The 26,902-nt window shown below is 46.2% G+C and overlaps 1 protein-coding gene and 1 long non-coding RNA gene across 6 annotated transcripts in view; one reads left to right on the top strand and one right to left on the bottom strand.

Annotated features, from left to right (window-relative positions):
- Nucleotides 1–6,184, bottom strand: part of LOC138920471 (uncharacterized) — a 155,243-nt gene extending 149,059 nt beyond the window's left edge. Inside the window, exon 1 of the long non-coding RNA XR_011431699.1 lies at nucleotides 5,964–6,184. This is a non-coding gene — a long non-coding RNA (uncharacterized lncRNA). The remainder of the gene's footprint in view (nucleotides 1–5,963) is intronic.
- Nucleotides 6,185–6,816: 632 nt separating this feature from the next.
- Nucleotides 6,817–26,902, top strand: part of PPP2R2D (protein phosphatase 2 regulatory subunit Bdelta) — a 49,721-nt gene continuing 29,635 nt past the window's right edge. For 2 of the 5 annotated variants that reach the window (XM_023636876.2, XM_023636875.2), the window contains exons 1-2: nucleotides 6,839–7,007; nucleotides 7,402–7,494. In XM_023636876.2, coding sequence (XP_023492644.1) covers nucleotides 7,001–7,007; nucleotides 7,402–7,494 — 100 coding nt within the window. In that variant the 5' untranslated portion in view covers nucleotides 6,839–7,000. Of the gene's footprint in view, nucleotides 7,008–7,401; nucleotides 7,495–16,616; nucleotides 17,208–26,902 lie in introns of those variants that run through there. The other 3 variants (XM_023636874.2, XM_070248640.1, XM_070248610.1) reach the window with 3 other exon arrangements.

Genomic DNA, 26,902 nt, shown 5'->3' with positions numbered 1-26,902 from the left:
GCTCACAGACACACAAGCAGACACACTCGCACACACTGAGCTAACACCCTCATCCACATGAGAAAGAACAGCGGTGCTCTCTCCATCCTCCCCGGGCCAGAGTGGGTACCTGTGGAGGCTGCCTCGGCCCTCCTGGCTGGCTCCCTGCAGGGCGTCCCCTCCCTCCCCTGCCATGCCTGGAGGGGGCCAGGCCTCTGTTGAATGTGCTGCCCTCTGAGGCCCCCCAGCTTCGCCCTCCATGCTCACATCCTCAAATTCGCCTGGGGGTGTGCATGAGTTTCCTCTTGCTGCTGAAACAAATTGCCACAAACTTAGTGGCTTGAAACAACACAAATGTATCTTCTTACAAGTTCTGGAGGTCAGAAGTCTGAAATCAGTCTTTTGGGGCTAAAATCAAGACGTCAGCAGAGCTGGTCCTTCTGGAGGTGCCGGGACATCTGCTCCCTGCCTGTCTCAGCAACTAGCTGCCCCTCGGCATTCTCTGGCTTGTGGCCCAGTCACACCAACCTCTCCTCCTGCCTCCCTCCGTGATGACATCGGGCCCCCGCAGGTGACTGAAATGATCGCCCCATCTCTAGACCCTTCACTGATTCACAGTTGCATGGTCCCTTTGCTGTACGAGGTGACGCAATCACTGGTTTCGTGGGTTAGGACACGGACGTGTTTGGAGGCCATCGTCAGCCGGCCACGGGTGCCGCAGTGTCCCCAATCCCTGAGGGTGGGCTGAGGGGCTGGGCAGGGCTCCTCCTGACTGTGCCCCACCCTAGCTGCCCCCTCAGTGGCCCTCTCTCCCCCAGCCCAGAGACACAGGAGGGAGGGTGCACTTGGCAAGTGGCCCTCCCCCATTTCTCTGTCTTACCTCTGCATTTCAGCTTTCCGTGTTGAACTCAACAAATAAGACTTTGGGATTCTGTCCCTGTTTTACACGGAGGGCTACCCCTTGGGGAAAAGGAGGTCCCCCACCCATGGGAGAGGCTCAAGGGGAAGGAAGGAAGTGCAGGCCTGGCACCTCACAAACTTAGTACCATGTGGCCGCATGTGAAAAGGCTCCGGAACCTCGGTGCCTCAACCCTCCAGTGGAGGCGGGGGAGGTGGGGGAGGCAGAGGCGTCAGGGCTTGCTGCCCCGGAGCCTGTGCTTGCTTTCTTAAGAGGACAGGAGTGCCAAAGCTCGGAAGAGGGGGGTTCCTCTCAGTGGGCAGGGCTCTGAGGGAGTCCTGGAAGCCAGGGGGCGGCAGGGCCTGGTGAGTAGCTGGGGGCTGCAGCCAGGAAGAAGGGGAGCCTCCAAAGAGGGCGGAGGGGGTGAAGGAGGCAGGAGGAGAGAATGGGCTACGGGCAGCCATGTGTTCAGAGAGGCAAGACGGGAACCCTTGGCAGAGGGAGCTGACGGGATGGCAGGGCTAAGACACGGGCAGGAAGCTGTCCCCCAGCCAACCTGCAGCCGGGGAGGGACCACTCCCAGACAGTAAAATCAGGAACGATTTCCCCAGTGTGTCGCAGGTTCACTGGAGCGTTTCCTGCTTCAGAGTAACTGAATCAGCCACAAGTGGCCGGATGCCTGCCCGGGTCACCCTCCTACCCCATGGGTCACGAGCCGGGTCAGTCCACGGCCATTGAATAAGGGTGTGACTCTGGCCAGGCAGACGCCATCTGGACAGAGCAAGCTCTGGGGTTCTCCCTGCAGTGCGCCCGTGCTGTTAGGGCCTGGGCATCATCTACCCATTGTTTCATGCTTTACAGTATCTGGGCCCCACCTGGAGGTTAGACCCCAGCTTAAATCGGGTTCCATGCTGAGCGACTGTGATGCCTAGGCAAGTTACTCACCCTCTCTGCCCTCAGCTTCCTCATCCAGTAAATGGGACGATGATGATTCTCAGCTTGTAGGGCTCTAGGACCTTAACTGATACATGTGAAGCGCTCAGGGCTGTTCCAGACTCTCAGAGCACATCTGCAGTGTGGCTGGGAGCACAGATGGATCCCTTCACGCTGGCCCTCAGGGGGTGACCCACACCTCTGCCCAATAAACGCAGGTACAGCTAATGATCAACTGCTTGCACACGCTACAGCTTCAATGTGTCAACGTGAATCAACAATTGAACTAAATCTTAGACTCACAGACAGCAAAGAATAGCCAGAGGAATGAGTAGACACGTCTGTTTATTCCACATGTACATATTGTGTTAGTTTTCTTTTGCTGACAACAAATTATTACAAACTGAATGGCTTAAAACAATACCAGGCTATTATCTCAAGGTCCTAGAGGCTAGAAGCCGGCACAGGACGGCCCGGCTGGCTCTCTGCTTAGGCTGAAATCACCACGGTCTCACCCAGCAGGCCTGTGCTGCTTTCCGGAGCTCTGGGGACCAGTCTGCTTTCAGGCTCCCTGGAGCCGTTGGCTGAATCAAGTTCCTTGTGGTGGCCTGCAGGACTAAGGTCCCACTTTCTTGCTGGCTCCCAGACAGGGAGTGGGCTTTGCCCCTAGGGGTTGCCTGCATTCCTTCTTGAACTTTCCACACGGCCCTTCCAGCAATGGCAGGTCAAGTCCCTCACATCCTTCTCTGCTTTTTTAAGTGCCCATGTGGTTAGATTGGGTACACACAGGGAATCCAGAATAAGCTCCCCATGCTGAAGTCTGTAACCTTAATGACATCTGCAAAGTCCCTTTGCCACATAATAGACTGCATCCACAGGTTCTGGGGGTTAGGGCGTGGACGTTGTGTGGGGCCGTTATCCACTGATCACATGCATACATGCACCTCTCTTGTTCCCGAAACCCTGATGTGTCTCCACCTCGCTTGGTCAGTTCAGCATGGAAAGATTTTTTTTTAGGAAAGGGGGTTGGGAGTAGGGAGAGAGACAGGCCAATGCCTCAGGGTCAGAGAAGAGAGGCCCAGGGCACAGGAGCAGCATCCTGCGGGGCTTCCTTCTCAATTCAGCAAAGCACAACCAGTCTAGCCATAGCCTCTCCTTCCTTTCTTCCTACTTCCCTTCCTTGCTCATTTGGAGAAAAATTCATGGATCCAATCCTTTTTGGATTCAGTAAAGAGTAAAGAAAAAAATGGGAAGGAATTTAACACCTTGTCAAGCTCCAGCAGTAAGGAGGCAGCAGGTTATAAAGAGTCAGGGATGTTTACAGAAGCTTTACTCATAGTTACCAAAACTTGGAAGCAACCAAGACATCCTTCAGGCACTGAATGGATAAGTAAACTGTGGTACATCCAGACGATGGAATATTATTCTAGCAGTGAAAAGAAATGAGCTACCAAGCCATGAAAAGACATGGAGGAACCTTAAATTACTAAGCGAAAAAAAAGCCAACTATAAGACATTCTAGAAAAGGTAAAACTATGAAGACAGTAAAAAGATCAGTGGTTGCCGGGGGTGAGTGGGGGGAATGAATAGAGAGCGTAGAGGATTTGTAGGGCAGTGAAAATACCCTGCTTGATACCATATTGATGGACACATGTCATTAGACATTGGTCCAAACCCACAGAACGCACACAACCAAGAGTGAACCTTAATGTAAACTCTGGACTCTGGGTGATGATGCTGTGTCAGTGCAGGTTCATCCTTGGTGAAGTATGTACCATTCTGGTGAGTGATGCTGATGATGGGGTAGGCCGTGCAGGTGTGCGGGCAGGGGGTCTATGGGAAATCTCTGTATCTTCCTCTCAATTTTATTGTAAACCTCACGCTGCTCTAAAAAAACTGTTTGGTTTTTTTTTAAAGTGTCAGAGATGCAATTCCAGCAAGTGCACTCTGTTTTAGAACTTCAGACTGTTTTAGCGTTCTCCAGAGAAACAGAACCAACAGGATATACAAGTATACGTTGAGAGATTCATTTAAGGAATCGGCTCGTGCGATTGTGGGAGCTAGCAAGTCTGAAATCCGTGTGGCAAGCTGGAAACTCACTCAACTGCAGTTGATGTTGCAGCCTTGAGGCAGAATTTCTTCTTCTCTAAGAACCCTCAGTGTTTGTTCTTAAGGCCTTCAACTGACTAAATGAGGCCCACCCACGTCATCAAGGGTAACCTCCTTCACTCTAAGCCAACTGATTGTAGATGTTAACCACAGCTACAAAATACCTTCACAGCAGCACCTAGACTCATGTTTGATTAAGTAACTAGGTACTACACCCTAGTTAGGTTGACCGGTAAGACTAACCATCATAATGGAAATATATCATTCACCGTATACCCTTTTGTGTCTGGCTCCTTTCATCCAGCATAAAATTTCTGAGTCATCCCTGTCGTTTGTATCAGTAGTTCACTCCTTTTTATTTCTCAATAGTATTCCCTTGTATGAATACAGTAGGCTAGATTCTAATACATATCACGCATTTCACAATTTGGCTATGAGATCTAAAAATAATAAAATAAGAAAATTGCCTTGCAATACCTAGGGACTTGTAGGCACCAGTTAGAATACAGAGTAACTCAATGAGATATTAAAGTTCTTTAGCTTCATAAGAAGGAATAGTTAAAAATCTCTTGCTGATCAGCTGACCCACAGTAGGACACAAGGGAGGCAGCTCACTATTTGCAGGAATACGTTACTTTTGTTGTCTTTATTTAACTTAATGGTAGCTAATTAACCAAAGAATACAGTTTAAACTAAAACTAATTATCTTGCCATCACTTCAAAAGGCTTATCTTTAACACACATTAAAGCAATTGCAGGGGCTACCCCATGGCCAAGTGGCTAAATTCACATGCTCAGCTTCAGTGGCCCAGGGTTTCACAGGTTGGGATCCTGGGCACAGACACCACACCGCTCATCAGGCTATGCTGAGGTGGCATCTCACACACCAGAATTAGAAGGACCCACAACTAGAATATACAACTATGTACCGGGGGATTGGGGAAAAAAGAAAAAAAGCAATTGCATATAACAGAGTCTGATACCTAACTCAGTTTTTCAGCTGCTTAGGGGCAGACTGGCTATATCTACAGGTAAAAAAAGGAGATTACAGCCTCATTTCTTTGATCCTCTCCACAACAAAGGGTTGTTACTCAGTGCCTCCGATTCTCGTCTCACTTTCTCTCGAATCCTCTCAAAACGGGTCCGGCCGTCCACTCCACAGCGACTGCTCCTGTCCAGGCCAGTAAGGCACCCCAACTGCTACGCCCCGGTGGTCCGTCCTCTGCGCTCAGGGCGCAGCGCCTGGGCCGGTCTGCACTGGGCTCGGGACTGCAGGCGCTGCAGGCCGCCCCTCCTCGCCTCCGTCAGGGCTCCGTCCTCGGTCCTCCTCCCCAGCCGCCCGCCCGCCTGGCTTGAGCTCACCCCGTCCCTCCCGGCTTGAAATGCTCCTAGAGCTCTCGCTTCCGGAACTTACCTCCAGGCCCCGACTTCCCCGTGCGCTCCAGGCCCGCAGGTGCAGCTGCCTTGGACCTGCTCCACGAGTGCACGGCCACCCCCCGGCGGCCTGCACCGCGCGCTGCTCCCTCTGAGCACGTGCCGTCTCGGGGCCGGGAAACCCTTCTCCCCTGGCGCGCAAAACACCGAGGGCAGCCGGTCCCAGGTCTCTTGTCTCTCCCGCTGCATCTGCTTCATCTCTGAGTCCCAGGGCCCGTAACTTCCACAGGCTTCTCTCTGAAATCTGACCGGTCTCAGCTGCTCTCCTCCGACCCCCACATCCACGACCACTCGGCCCTCATCCCTTTGCCTGAATGACCCACTGACCCCCTCACTGGGATTCCGATTTGACGCTCGGATCCCTACAGTCTGCTCTCAGCAGGGCAGCCACAGCGGCCCGTTAAAGCCCAAGTCAGCCATGACGCCCTCCGCTCGTAGCCCCAGAGCCTCCCGTCCTTCCCGGAGTCCATCCTGCCTCCCGGCACGACCCCCAGGCGTCCGCACCGCTGGCCCCTGGTCTCCTGCGGCCTCTCTGGTCGCCCTGCTTAACCCGCAGCCTCCCGCCCCGCCCCCGCTGCCCCGCGTGGTTGCTCCATGAGCTCCATCTGACCTATCGCGTACTGTCGTCGTCTGTCTCCCGACGCTGAGACCGAGGCCCCGACGGCAGGCCTTTGTCTGCCGCTCGCCGCCGGCCCGGACGCGCGGGTGCGGCCGCAGCAAGAGCTGCGCGATCGGGACGCTAGCGGGGGGAGGGATGTCCCGGACCCGGACGATCGTCTTCTGGCGGCGTGCCACGGCCACTGCAACCTGGCACGATCGCCGGAAGCAGCTGAAATTTCGGACACCAAGACCGTAAATGAATAGCCCCTCCGTACGCCACAGGAAACACACCCACGAAAGAGGGGGCGAAGGCCACGTTCCACTGCAACACCAAGTTTCCCTAAGTTGTGTACTGGGACTCAAAGAACCCCCGAACTGGCAATTTTGTAGACAACGTGAGCTCTGTGCAGGGCTGCCGACAAAGGCGAACACGGACTGCCCTGGGGTCGCTCCGTGTCCGAGGAGAGGGATTTAGGGCACGGCCAGGGGCGGCGCGCGGGCCGGGAGGACTCGCTCAGGGGAGGCGCTCTGCAGGTGCCGCGCGGGCCCGCCGAGTGCACCCTCACTGGCTGCTCCGCGGGTGGGCGGGGCCGCCTCGAGCCTGCCCGTAACGCCCCGAGGAAAGCCGGCAGCCCGCTGCGGCCCGGTGGCTGGTCTTCAGGGGCGTGTCGGGCCGGGGCGGTGTCAGAGCCGGGTCAGGGGGCGGGCTGACTCGCGCAGGCGCAGTCGGCGCGCGGCGCGCCCCAGGCAGCCCCCGCGGCCGCGCACCGTGCCCCGCCCCGCCCCGCCCCGCCGGCGCAGGGGAGCCCTCTCGGTGGCCCCGCCCCCGTCCGCAGCCCGCGGAGGAGGCGGAGGGGGATGACGTCATCGAGCGGGGCGACGGGCATTGGGCGCCATTTTGAAAAGGGAAAAATCCCTCCCTGGCGGCGGCGGCGGCGGCGGCGGCGGCGGCGGCCGCGGCCGGGCTAAGGTGCTTGGGCGGCAGCAACGCGGAGGCCGCCTCCTCCCTCCGCCGCCGCCTCGGCGCCCGCCCGCCGGCCGCCGGCCATGGCAGGTGAGGGGCCCGCGAGGTCGGGCAGGAGGCGCGGGGCAGGAACGGGGAGCAGGGCGCGGGGGGCAGGGCGCGGGGCAGGAGCGGGGAGCAGGAGCTCCTGGCAGGGGCACGGGGCAGGTGCAGGGGACAGGAGCGGGGAGCAGGGCGCGGGGAGCAGGGGCGCGGGGCAGGAGCAGGGGACAGGAGCGGAGAGCAGGGCGCAGGGGTAGGAGCGGGGAGCAGGGCGCGGGGAGCAGGGGCACCTGGCAGGGGCGCGGGGTAGGAGCAGGGAGCAGGAGCGCCTGGCAGGGCCTTGGGGCAGGAGCGGGGAGCAGGGGCGCCCGGCAGAGGCGCCGGGGCAGGGGCGCGGGGCAGGAGCGGAGGGCGCGGGTCCTGACGCCGCATGTGTTCCTAGGAGCTGGAGGCGGCGGCTGCCCCGCGGGCGGCAACGACTTGCAGTGGTGCTTCTCGCAGGTCAAGGGGGCCATCGACGAGGACGTGGCGGAAGGTAAGGCGGCGCACCTTGGCGCGGGGCGGGCGGCGGGCTTCTGCGCCCCGGACCGGCCCCACGTGCTTCCCTGCTCGGGCCTCCGGGGACCCTGGTCTTGTGGCCGCTCCCACTGGTGGGGGTGCGCCGGGGGCGCGTGTTCTGCGCTCTGTGTGTGGGCACGGGGGTCCCGTCCGTAGACAGGAGTCCGGCCCAGAGGGGTTATGTAAGGAGCCCAAGGTCACAGAGCCTGCGGAGATCTCGGTCTTCTCGGTGGGCTCTGGGTTCTGCCTGTCTGTAGTGGCTGTCTCCTGCATTTGGTGGAACTGCGGGAATAATTGTAGAAATGGGGGACTCCAGAAACATAAAATTTGGATAACTGCAGAACAGCCGGGGTTGGGTGGGCAATCTCGCGGGACTAGGTGGGCAGGCGGTAGTGCTAGACCCAAGCTGTCAGTAATCACCGGCGCGCTCTTGGCCACGCTGTTTTGCCTCAGTTTCTTCATCATTAAGGAGGGTTGGACTGCTTGATTCTTAGGTCGCTTTCTGAGGTTCTGAAATTCTTGAGTTGTCAATTCTTTCTCCTTCTCCAGTGATGTGTTTTAAAGTTTCTACTCCAGATTTTACTCTTGAACCTTACGGTATTACTTGAAGTTGGGGGGCCTTTTCCTTAGTCATAGCCTTGAAGGAGCCAAGGCGCTAAGTTTTAGGGTGGTGGACAGGAAGCTCGGGAGTGTCTCCTGTTGCGGTTTCCCACAAAGCTGCGTGTCATCCTAAAGTGTAAACCGCTTCTGTTCTTTCTCATATTCACAACTGAATGCAAAGCCGGTGCCTGGAGACTCAGGGGTTACATTGGAGCTTTAGAGTGACGTTTTATTGTTCGACCATCTTCCTGAGCACTGTGAACCTTTAACCTTCTGCTAAAACCTGTTTGTCTTTACACGAAGTGCCCCTTCTTTGCCCCAAGTAACTAACAGCCTCCAGTCTGGTGTCTTGCCCCTTTTCCTCCACTTTGGCCTCTCCCATGACCTTTTGCTTCCTCCTCCTACACCCTGCACCTCTCCCTGGCACTGTGACATCTGGAGGCCCTTGGCCCCATGGGACAAACAGTCCCCACATTATTAAGCAAGTAAAACTGTGCTCTAAGAAATTGTAAAGATCTGTATAGTTTGAGATTGAAACTAGGTGATTTTATATAACCTAAATAGTTTATTGATTCTATTTCTTTTATACTCATGTAAGATATACTGCTTTTTTTCTTTTGCTTGCGCCAACTGGGTGATACTCAAAATTTCTATTGAATGTAAAGCAAAACCTGTTTGTTTAGGGTTAGGGAGGTGAAAGGGCTTAATGCCTATCTTAATTTCTGGTTTCTTTCCCTTTTTACAGTTTTTGTTGACAAGCTGAATTAAAATTTAAATCTAGCTAAAATGGTGTATTTTAAGTGTGATGTTATGCTTTGAAAATGGTATTCTTTCCTTAAAAAAATTGTTGACAGAAATATTCTGTTCTGTGAATTAAACTAATTGGAACTTCTGGCAGTTTTAAACCTCTACTTTAGGTAGAGTTTTGAATACATCTAGAAGTTTGATATTTTGAGTTATCTTTTTGTAAGATTGCTTTGTAGTAATTGCCCACGTCTTTTATGATTGCTGTATGTATTCGAAGCTTTCTGTCTTAATCCATTTATGCTATGGCCTTAGCAATCCATCGGGGCTAACATTTTTATAACTCTTGATGATTTTGTCAAATAGTTGTGGTAGTGTTTATTTGAACTGTATTATTACCATAAAAGTCGATGATAAAGAAGGAAAATGTAATTGTTAGCAGCTACTGGTTGTTAAGCAATGAGAATAAAGAAGCTGGCTGTGCCCAAACTCAGCCTTGATGGAGAGATGTTGATAAGAGAGAATTAGCAGAAGGTGGGTAATTTAAGGGAGGTTATTGTACACTGATACTTGGGCTGTAAAACTGAAGGTGTGGTAAATTTGTTTGTTTAGATTTGTGGCTTTTGAGGCATTTTGCTCTGGTCTTAGCTCTCCTGTGAAGAGCTCCGCTGTACTCCTGCCTTTGGACCGGCTTTCTGCTTCTGCTGTGGTGGATGATCGGAAAGTGAGTGAGATGAGGCAAGGCTCCCATCCCTACCTGACTAAGGACAGCGCCCAGTGAGCGTGAGTGGTGCAGGGTACGCAGGACTCCCCTGACTTGAAGACTGAGGAGTGAGTGCAACGGAGAGAGAGGCTTTTGATTTCCTTTTTGTTTTTAAAACTAATAGTTTGGGGAGACTTGAATCATAACTCCTGAAGAAAGTATTGCATGTGTAAAATTTGATGGCTTTTTTCCTTTTGTAAAGCACAGGGGTTTGCTTATGGGTCTGGTCAGCCATAGTGTTAGCAGGGATTTCCCATCTCCCTGCAAGTAGGAATAGAGCTGGGCTCAAAAGGAAGTTAGTGATTGTCCTGCTGGTGACAAGATGCATGAGTGCCAGTCACTGGTCACTTGCCTCTCTCTCCTTGCCTAACTGCAAGCTGGCTGTGGCTGTAGTCATCACCCCCAAAGGTGGAGCAGGTGAGATTTTGTGCTTAGATGATCAAGAGTCAAAATAGTGAAACCGGGGGAGGCTTCCAGAGGAGGCAAGAAGTTGTCTGTCAGCCTGTGCCTCCAAATACTTAGGCCTTAAACGGTGACTGCTTTTTGGAAGTCATTAAATGTGAAGGTTTTTCATGCATCATGTTTAGTCATTGTCACCCAGCTCCTGTTCCCCTTCCTTGGACAGCTTTCACTGGATGAACGTCTTTTGCAGACGTCACATGACGTTATAGTCCTTGGCTTGTCTGTCTTCAGCAGAGTGTGAGCTCCTCAAGCTTGAAGGCTGGGTGCTTCCCCACCCAGCACCTCGTAGAGGACCCAGCCTGGAGGTAATGATGACTCGCAGTTGTCGTCTTACTATGTTCCAGAGATAGCTCCAAGTCACCTGTGTCCATTTAATTCAACCTTCACCCAACCCTCAGAGGGAGGGGCTCTTCTTCTTCCCGGTTTTAGATGGAGAAGCCAGGGCACAGAGGGCAGTTAACTTGGTGAGCAGCCACTATATGGCAGAGCCAGGGTTTGAAGCCAGGCCAGCGAGCTCCAGAGCCTGTGTGTGCTGTCCTGCTTTCAGTGGCCTTTCGAGGCCAGTACTAATGAAGGCCCCACTGTGGGATGTGGCTGCGCAGCCTTGCGACTGCTCTGTCCTCCTCAAGCTCAGGGGAGATCTCTCCACCAGGAATTATAGGAAATTGCCTCTGAAAGCAAATGAACGTGAGAGACTTTAAAGGAAATGCCTATCAGAGTGATATAAGATCAGTAGCAGGGGTTTAAGGGTGGCCATTCTCAAAGGATTTGAAGAATAGCTATCAGGGAGGGTAAGTAACTGAGCAAACGATGCAGCAGCTTCTCCTGCCAGACACCTGAACGTGTCTGTGGGTGCCTTCTTGCAGGCACCTTTGGACAGGAGTTGCTTTTCTACAGAACAGTGGGGAGAGCTGGAGTAGTGACCTCTTACCTGGTTTTGTCTAGCTTGATAGCACCTGGTTCTTTTCATCTCAGAATTTGTAGTTTTAAGGGTCTTAACTTTTTTTGCATGATTTTGTTTTAATCTCTTTCTTAATCCATGTTGATCTGTTGCTTTGAATTAGACGTTAATCTTTTCCTGAAAAAATGCTCACCAAAACTAAAGGTTCATCTGCTTAACTCAAGCTTGAGTCTGGGGAGTTGTATAAATATGGGTATCTGGGTAATCTGGTAGGGCCATCCTTTCTAAAGGGGTTTACATAGATATTATGAAAGAAAAAAAGAAACATGTCAGTTGGAGAAGGGTAACACAAATTAAGGGCACTTGGGCATCTATACCAGGAAGTTATTGTGTCTCCTTGAATATAAGATGCCTCTGATTTTAAAGATGTTGAAGTGTGGGAAGATGTACTCCTTAGATGCGGTGAACTCTGGTATTTGTGAATGCAGAACTTTTCAGTCATAGTCATTCTTTTTAGAGTATTGTGATTGCTTTTTTCTGTGTGTAGAAAATAGACTATCAGTACTTATCGTTGATCTTTTTTTTTAAGTGACCATGGGACACAGTGTCTGGTTATTTGAATTATTCCCAATCTGATGTCTACATTCCATTGTAGAATTCCCACTTACCTAATATTTATACCTGTGCAATTGAAAAAGACCTTCAGGAAAGCATCTTCTGGGGACAGCGTCAAATATGAAAATGGTCTAGTAACATTCTTGTAGTTTAATTTAGGAGAGAGCTTCATGGGGAGATTCTGCCTTTAGGAAATCAGGGGTATGTGTGGTGTTCTTGAGACGAATGTATTCAACGTACTTACTGAGCACAGCTACATTCTAATGTCTCTGCAACCAGGCTGGCTAATTCGGAAGATAAGACTGATCTTAGTTATATAATCAGATGTAGGTTTAGGAGATTTGGAAGTATTCAGTCATACTCCTTGATTTTAAAAGTCTGTTGTTTTGATGGGAAGTTTGGGCTTCAGTTCATGTCTGCCATTTATCAGGTCTAACGGCCCTTTCTGAACCTCAGCTTGCTCATCTAGAAATTACATCATAAGATTTTTGTCAAGATCAAACACTATGCAGTGCTTTTGTGACCTGTAAAGTGGTGTTCAGGTCTTAGATACACTCTTAATTAATTCTCATTTTAAGGTGTTTGGGTTTGGTGGTAGCTATATTTAAGCATAAAAATAGCTGTTTCTTGTTTTTTCCTGACCTCCCCCTGGTCTCTCCACTGACCCCAGATCCCCTTCATTGGGCCTAACCTTTTCCCATTATTATTCAGTGATCCTTCCCATTCCTTTTTTTTTTTAAGATTTTATTTTTTCCTTTTTCTCCCCAAAGCCCCCCGATACATAGTTGTGTATTTTTAGTTGTGGATCCTTCTAGTTGTGGCATGTGAAATGCCACCTCAGCATGGCCTGATGAGCGGAGCCATGTCCGCACCCAGGATTCGAATAGGTGAAACCCTGGGCCACCGCCAGCAGAGCGCGTGAACTTAACTACTCCGCCACAGGGCCGGCCCCCTTCCCATTCCTTGATTTTTGCTTCTGTTTCCTTCCCATCTTAGAATATTCTTTTGTTTACTGTGTACTTTCCATACCCTACCAGTCCTTCTAAATCCATCTCAAATTCCACTTTCTTTATGAATCACTGCTCAGCCACTCTTCGCCTCCAGCATTCTGTCTTAGACTCTGACCTTTCCTTTCACGTTACCGTGATGTTTGGCAGTTGGCCGTACCTGTTTGTTGTTCCCCAGTTTTAGCACATGGGTTAGGCTTGTCTCTTCAGTGTGATGTTAACCAGGATATGGAAAGGCGTTTGATACAAATCCCATTTCAGCCCTCTTACTAGCTTTGTGTTAATGTGACAGGTTACTTACCTCCTGTTTCCTCATCTGTAGAAGAGGGGTGCTGTTCCTTGTGACCATCACAGAGTTGTTGGGAAGATTCCAGAGAAGGCAGAGAGAGCTCTGGCAGACAGGCACACAGAAATTGATTATTGTGAAAATGTTGGTATCTTAAGAGACCCTCTCGCACAGGAGAATAACTTACTCTCTGTTGTTCCAGGGAGCCAAGTTAAGAAAATGAAGGGTGTTATGGTGGCTAGCTGTCAGCTTAGTTCACCTAAAACGTTGACAACAGCATCCTAAAGGGCTGCTTGTTCTGGATGTTAGAGTAGAGAAACCCAGTTCCTGCCTCAGGAAGCCCTCCGTGTAGACAGAAGCTGGGAAGCAGACGGGCCAGTGCACTGTCCTGAGAGCAGGGTACGTCAAGGGAGTGTGATCCAAGTGCTGATGCATGGCCTTGCGTTGGGGGTGAGGGGAGGAAATGAAGGTGTAGAAAGAGAGAGGAACGGAAAGGGAGAGGAATGTTCCAGATAGAGGGGGCTTGGCATGGAGATTGGAGAGAGCATGGTACATTCTGAGAAACCAGAGTACTTGGCATGTTCCTTCTGCAGAGAGGGGAGTGCCTCCTGATGAGGGGCAGGCCAGCCAGCTGGGGCCAGAGAGTGATGAATGAAAGCCTTGAATACTGTGCTGAGGACTTTGAATCGTGCCTTGAAGTGATTGTGATGAGCCTTTGAGATTGTAAGCAGAGGAGTGACATCAGTTCTGTGTTTCTTTAGGAAGGTCATCCTGGCCTTTGGAGAATGGATGCCGATGGAGTAAGAATGGCGGCAGAAATGCCAGTTGCGAAGTTACTGCAATGATAAAGGCTGGAGGGTGGAGAAAGACAAACACTGCATGATTTCACTCGTATGTGGGAGATAAACACACACATAGAGAGGGAAAGCAGATTGGTGATTGGTTACTGGGGGCAAGGGAGGGTGAGGGGAGAGTGAAAAGCACGTGTGTACAGTGATGGATACAAACTAGTCTTTTGTTGGGAAACACATGTAGTCTGTACACAAGGTGAAATATAAAGTTGTACACCTGAAATTTACATAATGTTATAAACCAATGTTACCTCAATAAAAAAGTAAATAAGTAAAGGCTGGAAATGTGAGCTTACTCTAAATAAGAGGGTTGCAGAGGGCCCAGTAGTAAATGTTTTAGACATTGCAGGCCAGACTGTCTCTTGTAACTCCCAAACTCAGCTCTGCTTTTGTAGCAGGAAAGCAGCAGCAGACCCCACAGGACGAATGGGCGTGGCAGTGGGCCAGTAATGCTATAGTCCTGTGTCGCTTAACAACAGGGACACGTTCTGAGAAATGCCTCGTTAGGGGATTTACTCATTGTGCGAACATCAGAGAGTGCGCTTGCACAAGCCTAGATGGTATAGCCTACTAGACACCTGGGCTGTATGGGACTAATCTTACGAGACCGCTATCATATGTGCGGTCCATTGTTGACTACAGTGTCATTACACGGCGTATGATTGTAGTGACAAAACAGCAGGGGCCAGATTGTGCCTTCAGCTTGTGGTTTGCTGGCACCTGTGCTGAACCAGTGGTTCTCAAAGCCTTTTGGTTCCAGGAGACGTTTACACTCTTAATAATTTTTCAGGACTGCAGAGCTTTTGTTTGTGTGGGTTACATCTATCGATATTTACTATATTTAAAATTAAAACAGAGCAACTTAAAGTATTTATTATTTCACTTTAAAATAATCTATTACATGCTAACATGACATTTTTAATGGATAACAACTTTCCCCAAATAAAAAAAGATTTAGTGAGAAGAGTGGCATCGTTTTACACTTTGCAAACCCTGTGGTATAGGGCTCAGTAGAAGGCACCTGGGTTCTCAGATCTGCCTCTGCATTCCATCTGTTGCGATGGTTGTATTGAAATATGTGGAGAAAATTTGGCCTCCCACTTACCATGTGGTCAGAAGAGGGAGGAGTGATTTAATAGCCTCTGCATACAGTTGTGGAGATTCTTTACTAGACAGAACGGGACACATGGTGGCTTCTTAACTTTCGGTACGCTTTGGAACTGAAACCATGTCAGTGGACTTTTTATCCCCAGTTACAGTAAAATCCATGGTTGTGTCTTGACTTTGAGTGAATCTTTTGCTTATGTGTGTGATTTGGTAACATCACACCTTGGCCATTTGGAAATGTTGGTACACTGAGTTATTACAATCTTCTAAATGTTCATACATTCATTATACAAGTTAAAGGAAATCGCATTTGTTAATATCACCACTGATCTCATCAGAAAGATCTTAAAGTGGAAGCTTTCAAATTAGTAGTAATAGATACAACTTTTCCAAAATTCTAATTTTCTCTTGAAAGCTTGGATTTTATCGTTGGCAACAAATATAGTCAGTTTTCTGTGAAATGAGAGGCTCACTTGGTTCATTTTTAAGAAAATTTCTGCCAGATACCAATCTGAATAACCATAGTGGGTCACTTCTTTCAAATAAAAATTGCTTTCTATGAAAAAGTTCAGCTTGCAACGCAGCCGACTGTGCGTGTGCTTTCCCTTGAGGCAGTCATTGTACACGGGGGTCCAGCAGACATGCTTTAGGCGTTGTGCCCATTTTACTACCAATAAGATTCAAAAGACTCACACCAAAGGGTTGGGATTGAGTAAATTAGTTAGTTTTATCATTCCTCAAGGACATGCCTAACTAAAATTGACCTTTTTCCCTGTACGTGTGTGGTGTGAACAGTTCAATACCAGCACAGCGTGGTGCTGCTCCCGGGATCCGTGCTGAGGCACCGGCAGTTTCAGCCACTGTCACTGTTGCTCATCTGTGCGAAAGACAGCACAGTGAAAACAGCAAATGATGTGGTGGTGTTATCAGGGAAATAATTCTGACCTCATGACCTCTGACAGGTTCTTGGGGACCCCCAGGGGTCCAGAGACCACATTTTGAGAGTTTCTGCTTTCAAGCAAGCTGTTACAGTAGGAAAAACAGAACAAGGCAGATTTCAAGATTGACTGTCTCCTCTCATCTTCACTGGATTTTATTTTTGTCTCAAAATCCGAAAGTAGTGTTCGTTGTTTAAAGAAGTCGAATGATACAGATGTATGAAGAGTAGGGGTGAAAGCTCCTCTTCATCCCGTTGCTGTCCTGGAACCTCCCCAGAGGGAACTTCTCTTAGCAGTGGGTGTATGTTTTTAGATCGTTTCCTATTTAGTTTGTGTATGAGCAATTTTTTTATTCCTTACGAAACATGAGTCCTTTTATAAATACTGTTTGCAACTTGCTGTTTTGCATTTCTGGTAATTTGCAGTCTTACAGCAACGCGGGCTTTTTGCTGAGCTGTGCAGATCCTTGAGCTCATTTGGCCCTTGCTACACCCCCTTGAGATGTAAGTGCTACTGTTGCCTTCGTGTACAAGTGAGAAAACTGAATCTCAGGAAGGTTAAGTCACCTACTCAAGGTCACAGAGCTAGCTGGTGCTGGACTCAGCATTTCAGTCCGGGTGTTCTGAGTCCAGAGCCACACTTAAATATGTTTAACCCTGCTGCCTTCTTGCATAGTTCTGTTTGATCCTTTTTTGATGGCTGCATAGTATTTCATTGTACAGATTACCTCATTTATTTAACCCGTAACCTGTTGGTGGTTCCAGTTATTGCTATTACTAAAGATGCTGCAGTAAAGAGTCTGGTACATTCATCTGCCTGGTACAGGCATTTCTGTGGCTTGATTCCTAGGAACAAACACAGTGTTAAAGGCCACGCGTGTCTACACTTTGATGCTGCAAAATTGCCCTCCAAGAGATGGTTTGAACTTCCACCTGCCCGCTCGTGTGGAGCGCACCAGCCGGCCTCGCTCCGCTGCGGTGGCGGCCAGTCCTCTGCTGCAGTCTGCATTCCCTGGTCAGTTATGCAGTCGAGAGTTTTTGTTGACTGTTTGTATTTCTTCTGTGAATTGTTGGATCATATCTTCTATCCATTTTTCTACTGAGCTTTTTTTTCTTTTCTTTTCTTTTCTGTTTTGAGGAAGATTAGCCCTGAGCTAACTGCTGCCAATCCTCCTCTTTTTGCTGAGGAAGACTGGCCCTGAGCTAACATCCGTGCCCATCTTCCTCTACTTTATACGTGGGACACCTGCCACAGCATGGCTTGCCAAGCGGTGTCATGTCCACACCCGGGATCCGAACTGGCGAACCCAGGGCCGCAGAAGTGGAGCGTGGGCACTTAACTGCTGCACCACCGGGCCGGCCCCGTACTGAGCTTTTTAAAAGCCAACTTTTAAGAGCTCTTTATACATTATAAATAGTAAGCTCTTTGAATATTGTTTATTATTAACCTTGAATTTTAATTCTTCTGCACCATGTCATACACTCTCCTACCCAGAGTTCAGTTAAGTCTACTATGTATGTGTCTTTTGCAAGTGCATTTTTTGTTGCTATTGTTGCTGTTGAAAATTAAGAAAAAGCTGAGATCCATGTTTGGTCAGTAATGGCGTAGAAGAGAAGCAACGTGTGGGACAAGAAGAGTGATTCACAAGTTGAACTTAAATTAGTAGGAGGAGTTGAGAGCTCAGAGGCCCGGCAACCGTGAAAACAGAAGATCCTGGAGGATTGACGGCAATCTTGGTTAGGGTTTTACATTTACTCGGAGCATGGAACAGACTTTAGCCTATTTTATCTAGATCTCCAGAAATAAGAAAACCACAACTAAAATAGGAATGCAGTTGTATGAATACCTAGAACATGTTTATCTTCTTCTGTATTTTGCACTATCCCTAGCACAATCCTGTCACATAGGAAGGATTTTAATACAGTTTGAATTCTCAGTCAGTCACTATCCCTGCCCCAAAGGTAGCAAGTTCCCTGATAATAATTAGGAAAATTTGAGTGAAAAAATCAAGTGATAGGTCTTCATTTTTAACCATCTATAGGCGTGTTATTCGTTTTTTTAAAAGGGGTAAGTAAAAGTTAATGAATCATCAAAGAAATAGCATTAATAGGTAAATTTAATTAAAGCAATGATGAGGTCTTATTTTTGCTTTACATTTCTGGAAACAATAGCTCTACAATTATTTTTTGGAGAGCTATTTGGCGTATATCTATCAAACTTTAAGCAAGGGTTGGGACCCTATGATTCCACTTACAGGAAGCCTGTAGAAATGTGCCAGCATTTCAGGAAGACGGATTAACAGAGGTGTGCATGGCAGCAATAAAACATCTGAAAAACTTAAATCCCCAAAAGTAGTGAAGTGATTAAATGCTTTATGGTACACCCATATTGTGGATTTAAAGGGGTCTGTGCCTGTTGGAAGACTGTCTGGGGCGTATTAGAAAAACAGCAACTTGCAGGACAGTGATCTCATGTAACAGTGTGGTTATAAATGCAGAGGTCTGAAAGTTACCCCCAGTGGTTAACATCGGGGGTGCCTGTGGGGAGTGAGGGTCAGATTTGCATTGAAGAGGGACTTTCACTCTTATTTTACACACTTCGTATTAATGTTCCACACCAAGGATTGGTTGCTTTCTGTAATAATGAGGAGGAAAAGGCCAATTAAGAAAAGGCGCAGACTAGCTTTATAACGTCTCAGAGGATGGAAGTTCCCTTGTGGCTGCTTAGGAACACCTGCTGTCTAGGCTGCTGCTTCATTGTGTTTGAAAGTACCTTAAACACTTCCTAATTTTTTCTTCTGCTTCGGGTATCTAGAATGACAAAATAGATGTCCATAAAAGCATATCCATTGCAGAAGCTCTGGTTTCATAACTAGATGTAAAACAAGGCAAAGCAGCAGCCCAGCTAATAATACTTACTATTGAAAGGGGACTTCAGTGGCTTATGTGCACCGGTGCCTTTGTCTACGTCTCTGACTTTGTTAACCATCGGGGACTACTTTCAGCCTTGGTTCTGCTGTTTGCAGTGACCTCGGTACCTACATATTCTAAAGAAACATCATAATTTCATTATTTTTTGGATACACCTTACATATAGGAGAAATGTTTTAAATCTTAAGATTCAACTGTTTGTTACCTCACATTTATGATGAACTTTCTAAGTTGCTTTTAAAATAAATAAGAACATTTTATTTGACCTACAGAGAAAAATATAATAGGCTGAAGTGGATTTGGATTTTTTTTTGAGGTCTGGGAATTTTTTTTAATTGCAATAACCTATACATAGCTTGATATTGATCATTTTAACCATTCGTAAGTATACAATTCACTGGCATTAGTTACGTTTGCAGTGTTGTATGACCATCACCACTACCTGCCTATACCCAAAACTTTCTCATCATCCCAAACAAAAACTCTGTGCCCGTTAAACAACACCCACTGCTCCCCTCCCCCTGCCCCTAGTAATCTCTGTTCTGCTGTTCTGTCTCTGTGAATTTGCCTGTTCCAGGGACCTCATATAAGTGGCGTTATACAGTATTTGCCCATCTGTATCTGGTTCATTTCACTACGCCTGTTTTCAAGGTCTATCCCTGTTGTAGCATGTATCAGAATATTTTAAGACTTTACTTTTTTAGAGCAGTTTTTGGTTCATAGCAAAATTAAGAGGAAGGTACACAGATTTCCCATATACCCCCTATCTCCTCACCCACCCACCGCCTTCCTCACTGTCAGCATCCCCACCAGAGTGGGACATTTGTTACAATTGAAGGAACAACACTGACACATCAGTGTCACCCAGAGTCCATAGTCTACATTAGGGTTCACTCTTGGTGTTGTACATTCTGTGTGTTTGGACCAATGTGTCACGTGTCCATCAATACAGTATCACACAGTGTTTTCACTGCCCTCAGACTCCTCTGTGCTCTGCCTGTTCACCCCTCCCCCAGCCCGCGGCAACCACTTACCTCTTTATTGTCTCCATAGTTGCACCTTTTCCAGAAGGTCATACAGTTGGAATCACACAGCATTCAGCCTTTTCAGATTGGCTTTTCTTTCACTTTGGTATATGCATTTAAAATTTTTCCATGTCTTTTCATGACTTGAATAGCTCATTTCTTTCTAGCACTGAATAATATTCCATTTTTGGGATGGACCACAGTTTGTTTATCCATTTACCTACTGAAGGACATCTTGGTTGCTTATGGGTTTTAGGAATTATGAATGAAACTGCTATAAACATTTGTGTGCAGCTTGTGTGTGGACATAAATTTTCATCTCCTTCGGGTAAATATCAAGGAGTGTGATTGCTTAATCACAAGGTAAGGGAATATTTAGTTTTGCCAAACTCTTCTAAAGCAGCTGCGCCAATTTGCATTCCCACCAGCATGAAAGAGAGTTCCTGTTGCTCCGCATCCTCCCCAGCGTTTGGTGTCAGTGTTTTGGACTTTGGCCATTCTGATAGGTATCAGAATATCTCATTTTAATTAGCATTTTCTTGATGGCACATGATGTGGTGCACCTTCTCATATGCTTATATACTATCTGTATATCTTGTTCGGTGTGGTGTCTCCTAAGGATTTTTGCCCATATTGTAATTGAGTTGTTTTCTTATTGTTGAGTTTTAAGAGTTCTTTGTATATTTTGGATAACAATTCTTTATGAGATGCGTATCTTGCAAATATTTTCTCCCAGCACGTGGCTTGTCTTCTCATTTTCTTGAATGTATCAGAATTTCGTTCCATTTATGGCAGGATTCGATGTGAATTCTTTGAAATAGGAAACATGTTTCTAAGCTACTTTTTTTGTTTGTTGTTTTTATTCACTGAATGTAATTTTCAAATTTTTACTCTCAAACAGTATATGTATTCCTGAAAAGCTGTTTGGAAATTGAGTTATTTGTATGTATTGAGTGAACTTACTGGTCAAAAATAGCTTGTTACAATTTTTTTCTAAAGTAAATAATCACAAACTGAGAGTGGGTAATTGTTTGCTTGAAGTTTGGTAAATCTCTGACTTGTTTTATTATTTACCTGATAAATTTATCTCTCGATAATCTTACCTATTTCATGATTTCTGTAACTTAGAAATATCTGTGAGTTCTATCATGTGTGTTTAAATACACTTAACTATGTTTATTTAATAGAAGAAAAAACCTCAGGGCTGTTTGTGTTCCCAACAGATGCTAATAAAAGATGACATTTAGGGAGAGAAACATTAGCACACTTGTTTGTCTCGTATAGTAGACTAGGTTTATAGGTCATTTCCCAAATTTAGAGATAGAGTCTTCTCCTTTTCATGCAGATTTCTCAAACTAGTGACCTTTTTTGTGTAGACCACGAAAATACTCGTCGCTGTCTTCTTGCTAGTTTGAGGCTGAAATTTACCAATGAGTAGTTGTTTATTGTTCCTTGTCTGGGTGTGCAACAGAGGAGAGGAGCTAGCAGAGGAAGCTTTACTGTGAATAGGGAGTGACCAGGGTGATAAATGAACTCTGCTCTCCTCCTCAGTCTTTTACTTCTTGGTGCACCCATTCTCCAGATGTAGAAGGTACCATGAGCAAAAGCACTGCTCTGCAACAGACGTGGTCCTAAGACTTAAGCAATTACCTTGTTAATTGCCATTGTGCTGAGGGCTCCGGAAGGAGTCAGTAGGCTTCCCTGGACAGTGGACCCTTGCGCTCTAATGGGAAGGACAGACGGGCTTGGGCAGAGTTGAGAGGGATAGGCGGAGCTGTCCAGGCAGAAGGTAGAGCACAGAGCAGGACTTGAGACTGGAAGAATTACGACCAGGGCAAGGAACTGGAAGATGCTCGGGTGATCAAACCATAGAAAGCAAAGGGGAGAATGGCGTGAGGATTTTGATCTTTCTTCTCAGGCCAGGGGGAATTCACCTGATGTGTTTTAGTAGGAAAATAGCATGATCACGTTTGTGTTTAAAAAATAAAACTTAGGGGCCAGCCCGGTGGCACAGCGGTTAAGTTCACACGTTCCGCTTCTCAGCAGCCCGGGGGTCGCCAGTTCAGATCCCGGGTGCAGACATGGCACTGCTTGGCATGTCATGCTGTGGTAGGCGTCCCGCATGTAAAGTAGAGGAAGATGGGCATGGATGTTAGCTCAGGACCAGGCTTCCTCAGCAAAAAGAGGAGGACTGGCATATAAAAATTACTCCAGCTACAGTGTGCAGAGGTGGACTGGAATCATGTTAGGGCAAGATGCTCAGTTAGAGAGTGAGTGTTTTTAATTTTCGGAAGAGTGTAGTAAGTATGTTGATGGTTGTGTCACAAAGACATTGAGCTGACCTTAATAGTCACAGAGTGCTTTGACTTGCCTTGGATCAGACTTCTGCCGTGGCTCACACTGTTCTTACTCACTGCAGGAATTACTGAGCATGAGATTAAGCATAAAATCTCTTAGCTGTAATTCAAGTCGTTTAATATGTGAAAGGTTAGTCTATACAGTCAGAGAGCCTTTTGGCTAAAAGCTTTCTCATTTTTCAGCATGGGGTGGGAGAAATAGCATGGAATTTTCTGTATGAATCAGATTTTCCTTGAAGAGAGTGGTTCAGTCTCCAGTGGGCTTTGATGACAGAGGTTACGTGTGGTTTCCTAAGTTCTGAAGTCTACTGAAATTGGTTAGACAAGGCTTCTAGGCAGGAATGATGGAACGCTAACTTTCCTGATCAAACAGCAGTCAAGGGCTCTCCGTCTCCTCCTGCTGCCTTCATCTCCTCGTGCACATGCTTGCAAGAAGTAAAGCAGCTGAAAAGAAAAGAAGAGCTCTAGGTTTAAATGGAAAGAGGGATTTAAAACAGTGTTTTGTTGAAAAATAGGTTTTGTTTTTTAGAAAAAACAAATAATTTAGTCTACTTTTAGAATATATTTGAGAAAAGTTATAAGTTGTGAGGACCCTTTACTGGCTTGATCCCGTTATTTTTATGGTGTACTTTTTAAAATAACAGCTTATTGAGATATAATTCACATAGCATAAAACTCATCCTTTCAAAGTTTACGGTTCAGTGGTTTTCATCATGTTCCTAGAGTAGTGCAACTGTCACCATTATCTAGAATTTTACAACATTTTCATCACCCCCAAAAGAAACCCATTAGCAATCACTTCTCATTCCCTCCTTCCTACCCCCTGGCAACCACTAACCTACTTTCTGTTTGTGTGGATTTGCCTATTCTGGACATTTTATATAAATGAAATCATGTAACATGTGGCTTTTTCTGTCTGGCTTCTTCCACTTAGTGTAATGTTTTCAAAGTTCATCCATGTTCTGGCATGTGTCAGATGTCAGTGCTTTATTCCTTTTTTGGCTGAATAATATTCCATTCTGTGAATGTATGCCGTATTTTGTTTATCAGTTCCTCATTTGATGGAGATTGGGTTGTTCCCCAATTTGGCTGTTAAATGAATAGGGTTGCTGTGAACATTTATGTACGAGTGTCCATGTGGACAGGTGTTTTCAGTCCTTTTGGGTAGGATACTAGAAATGGAATTGCTTGGTCATTTGGTAACTCTGTTGACTTTTTTTGAGGAACTGCCAAATTGTTTTCTAAAAGGGCTACATCATTTTACATTCCCACCAGCAATGCATAAGGGTTCCAACTTTTCCACATCCCCCCTGACAGTCTGTTTGGTTTTTTTTTTTTTCTGCTTTTTCTCCCCAAATCCCCCCAGTACATAGTTGTGTATTTTTTAGTTGTAGGTCCTTCTAGTTGTGGTATGTGGGACGCTACCTCAGCATGGCCTAATGAGCAGTACCATGTCCTCGCCCAGGATCTGAACCGGCGAAACCCCAGGCCACCAAAGCAGAGCACGTGAACCCAACCACTGGGCCACAGGGCCGGCCCCGTTACTGTCTTTTATTTTAGCTATCCTGATAGATGTGAAGTGGTAGCCCATTGTGATTTTGATTTGCTATTTCTCTAGTGATTAATGATGTTGAGCATCTTTCCCTGTGCTTATTGGATAGTTGTATGTCCTCTTTGGAAAAATGTCTGTTGAGCTCCTTTGCCCATTTTTTAATTGAGTTTTTTGTTGTTGTTGAATCGTTCCTCATATATTCTGGATACTAGACCCTTATCTGATACATGATTTACAAATATTTTCTCACGTTCTGTGCATTGTCTTTTCACTCTCTTGATAGTATTCTTAGATACACAAGAATTTTTAATGTTGATGATGTCCAGTTTATCTGTTTGTTCTTTTTGTTTGTTGTACGTTTCATGTCATATCTAAGAAACCATTGCCTAACCCACCATCACAAAGATTCACTCGTCCTTTCTTCCATGAGTTTCATAGTTTTAGCTCTGACCTTTAGGTCTTTGATCCATTTTGAATTAATTTTTGTATATGTTGTTAGGTAAGAGTCCAGCATCTTTCTTTTGCGTGTGAATATTTATTTGCCCAGCACCATTTGTTGAAAATAACAGGGTTTTTTTTTCCCCCATTGAGTAGTCTTGGCACCTCTTGAAAATCAGTTGACTATGGACAAAAGGGCATCTTTCTGGGCTCTGAATTCTGTCCCTGGGTCTATATCTCTGTCTTTGTGCCAATACCACATTCTCTTGATTACTGTAGGCTTCATAGTAGATTTTGAAATCAGGAAGTGTGAGTCCTCCAACTTTGTTCATTTTTATTTATTTATTTATTTATTTTAGGAAGATTAGCCCTGAGCTAACTGCTGTCAATCCTCCTCTTTTTGCTGAGGAAGACTGGCTCTGAGCTAACATCTGTGCCCATCTTCTTCTGCTTTATATGTGGGACACCTGCCACAGCATGGCTTTTGCCAAGCGGTGCCATGTCGCACCTGGGTTCCAAACCAGCGAGCCCCGGGCCGCTGAAGCTGAACATATGAACTTAGCAGCTGTGCTACCGGGCCAGCCCCTTTGTTCACTTTTAAAGTTTTGACTATTCTGGGTTCCTTGCATTCCTATATACATTTTAAGATTAGCTTCTCAATTTCTGCCCCCAAGAAAGGGCAGCTGTGATTTTATAGGGATAGTGTCTCGAGTCACTAGATCAATTTGGAGAGTATTACCATCTTAACATTGTCTTCTAATCTGTGAACAAAATGTCTTCTCACTTATTTAGATTTTCTTTTATCTCTTTCAACAATATTTTACAGTTTTCAGTTTATAAATCTTGCAATTCTTTGGTTAAATTTATTCCTAGGTATTTTATTCTTTTTTATGATATTTAAATGGAATTGTTTCTTTAATTTCATTTTCAAATTGTTCGTTGCTGGTGTATAGAAATACAGTTGAGTATCCGGCCCTGTGGCCGAGTGGTTAAGTTCACCCACTCTGCTTTGGCGGCCCAGGGTTTTGCCAGTTCGGATCCTGGGTGCAGACATGGTACCACTCATCAGGCCATGCCGAGGCGGTGTCCCACATAGCACAACCAGAAGGACCCACAACTAAGAATATTCGACTGTGTACCAGGGGGCTTTGAGGAGAAAAAGGAAAAACAAAATCATTGAAAATAAAAAAAGAAAGAAAGAAATACAATTGATATTTGTGTGTTGAGCTTGTATCTTACATCCTGGATGGACTTGTTTATTAGCTCTGATAGTCTTTTGTGGATTCCTGAGGATTTTGTAATGTCATTTGCAAACAGATAATTTTGCTTAGTCTTTTTCAATCTGGATGCCTTTTATTTATTTTCCTTGCCTAATGACCCTGGCTGGAATAGAATGCTTACATTTACTGGAAGTGTCAGAGCAAGCATCCAGGTTGTGCTCCTGGTCTGGGGAGGGCAGGAGTCCGGGAGGTGGCGTTATTCAGACTTTTCACCAGCAGGTGTGATATTAGCTGGGAGTTTTTCCTTGGTGTTTCTGATCAACTTGCTTTGATCATGAAAAGGTGTTGAATTTGTCAGAAGCTGCTTCTGCATGTGGGATAACCATGGTTTTTGTCCTTTAGTTCTGTTAATATAGTGTGTTACATTGATTCATTTTCATATGTTAAACAAGCCTTGTATTCCTAGGATATGGCATACTTTTCCTTTTATTAAAATACTGTTTATTCTTGTAGCAGAGAAATTGAGTTTTGGTTATCTCTTCTGACTTTTCCATTTTAGAATAATTTGCTATGAATTTTTTTTTTAGTGATCTACTGACTAGATAATGATATACAGATTTTTTCTTTTGTCACATTTTATCCAATCTAGTTATGATTTGGAGAAACTCAATTTTGAGTGTTTTCGATTATGGAGTCTCCAGTGGAGAATCTTACTGTTTCTCTTCCACTTTTTATTTTGGTGGAAGCTTATAATTCACTTCTATCAATTCATGTCTGGTTTCTGAGCCGAAAACTTTTGCCTTTGGGGATCTGCTTTAAAAAGACATAATTAGGGGCCAGCCCAATGGCCTAGTGGTTAAGTTCATGTGTTTCGCTTTGGTGGCCCAGAGTTCATGGGTTCAGATCCCAGGCACAGACCTATGCGCCGTTCATCACGCCATGCTGTGGTGGCATCTCACGTATGAAATAGAGGAAGATTGGCACAGATGTTAGCTCAGCAACAATCTTCCTTACCAAAGAAATAAAGATGTAGTTAGAAACGCAGTATACGTGTTGCAATTATTTATATGCAAATATATCTAATTATATCTAATTTTTATATATATACACACACATTTATTCACACACATTTATTTATTTGTGTCTGCTGGTGGAAGTTTTTCCACTTTTTCTTTTACGTAAATGTGTAATATTCTAGAGTGCTCTATCATTGTATTCATCATAATAAGTGGAGATTATCTGATTTATCTGACATCCTCATAAGACTTTTCTTGGAAAAGCAGATAATACTCCTTAATCAGAATATATCTTGCAGAATTTTTGAGTGTGATTTTCAAAAAGCCTCCTGTCACTGGACTGGTGTTCAGTCCTTGTAATCTGCATGCCGCTCTGACAAGTGCTACAGAGCACAAGGTACATGGCCATACCCTCCCTCAGCTCCCCTCTTCTAAGTTCAGAGATAGGGCAGAGAGGTGATCGGTTTAGTACTGGTGGGAAAGGACCTGGGTGGGCTGAGTTAGGTGAACTTGCTGGTAGTGGAAGCACATACTCCTTAGAGAGAACTCAAGAAAGAATGGGAGGGGAGGAAG

Source organism: Equus caballus, chromosome 1, assembly GCF_041296265.1.
Source record: "Equus caballus isolate H_3958 breed thoroughbred chromosome 1, TB-T2T, whole genome shotgun sequence".
Lineage (NCBI taxonomy): Eukaryota > Metazoa > Chordata > Mammalia > Perissodactyla > Equidae > Equus > Equus caballus.
This window is presented reverse-complemented; position numbering and strand designations above follow the sequence as displayed.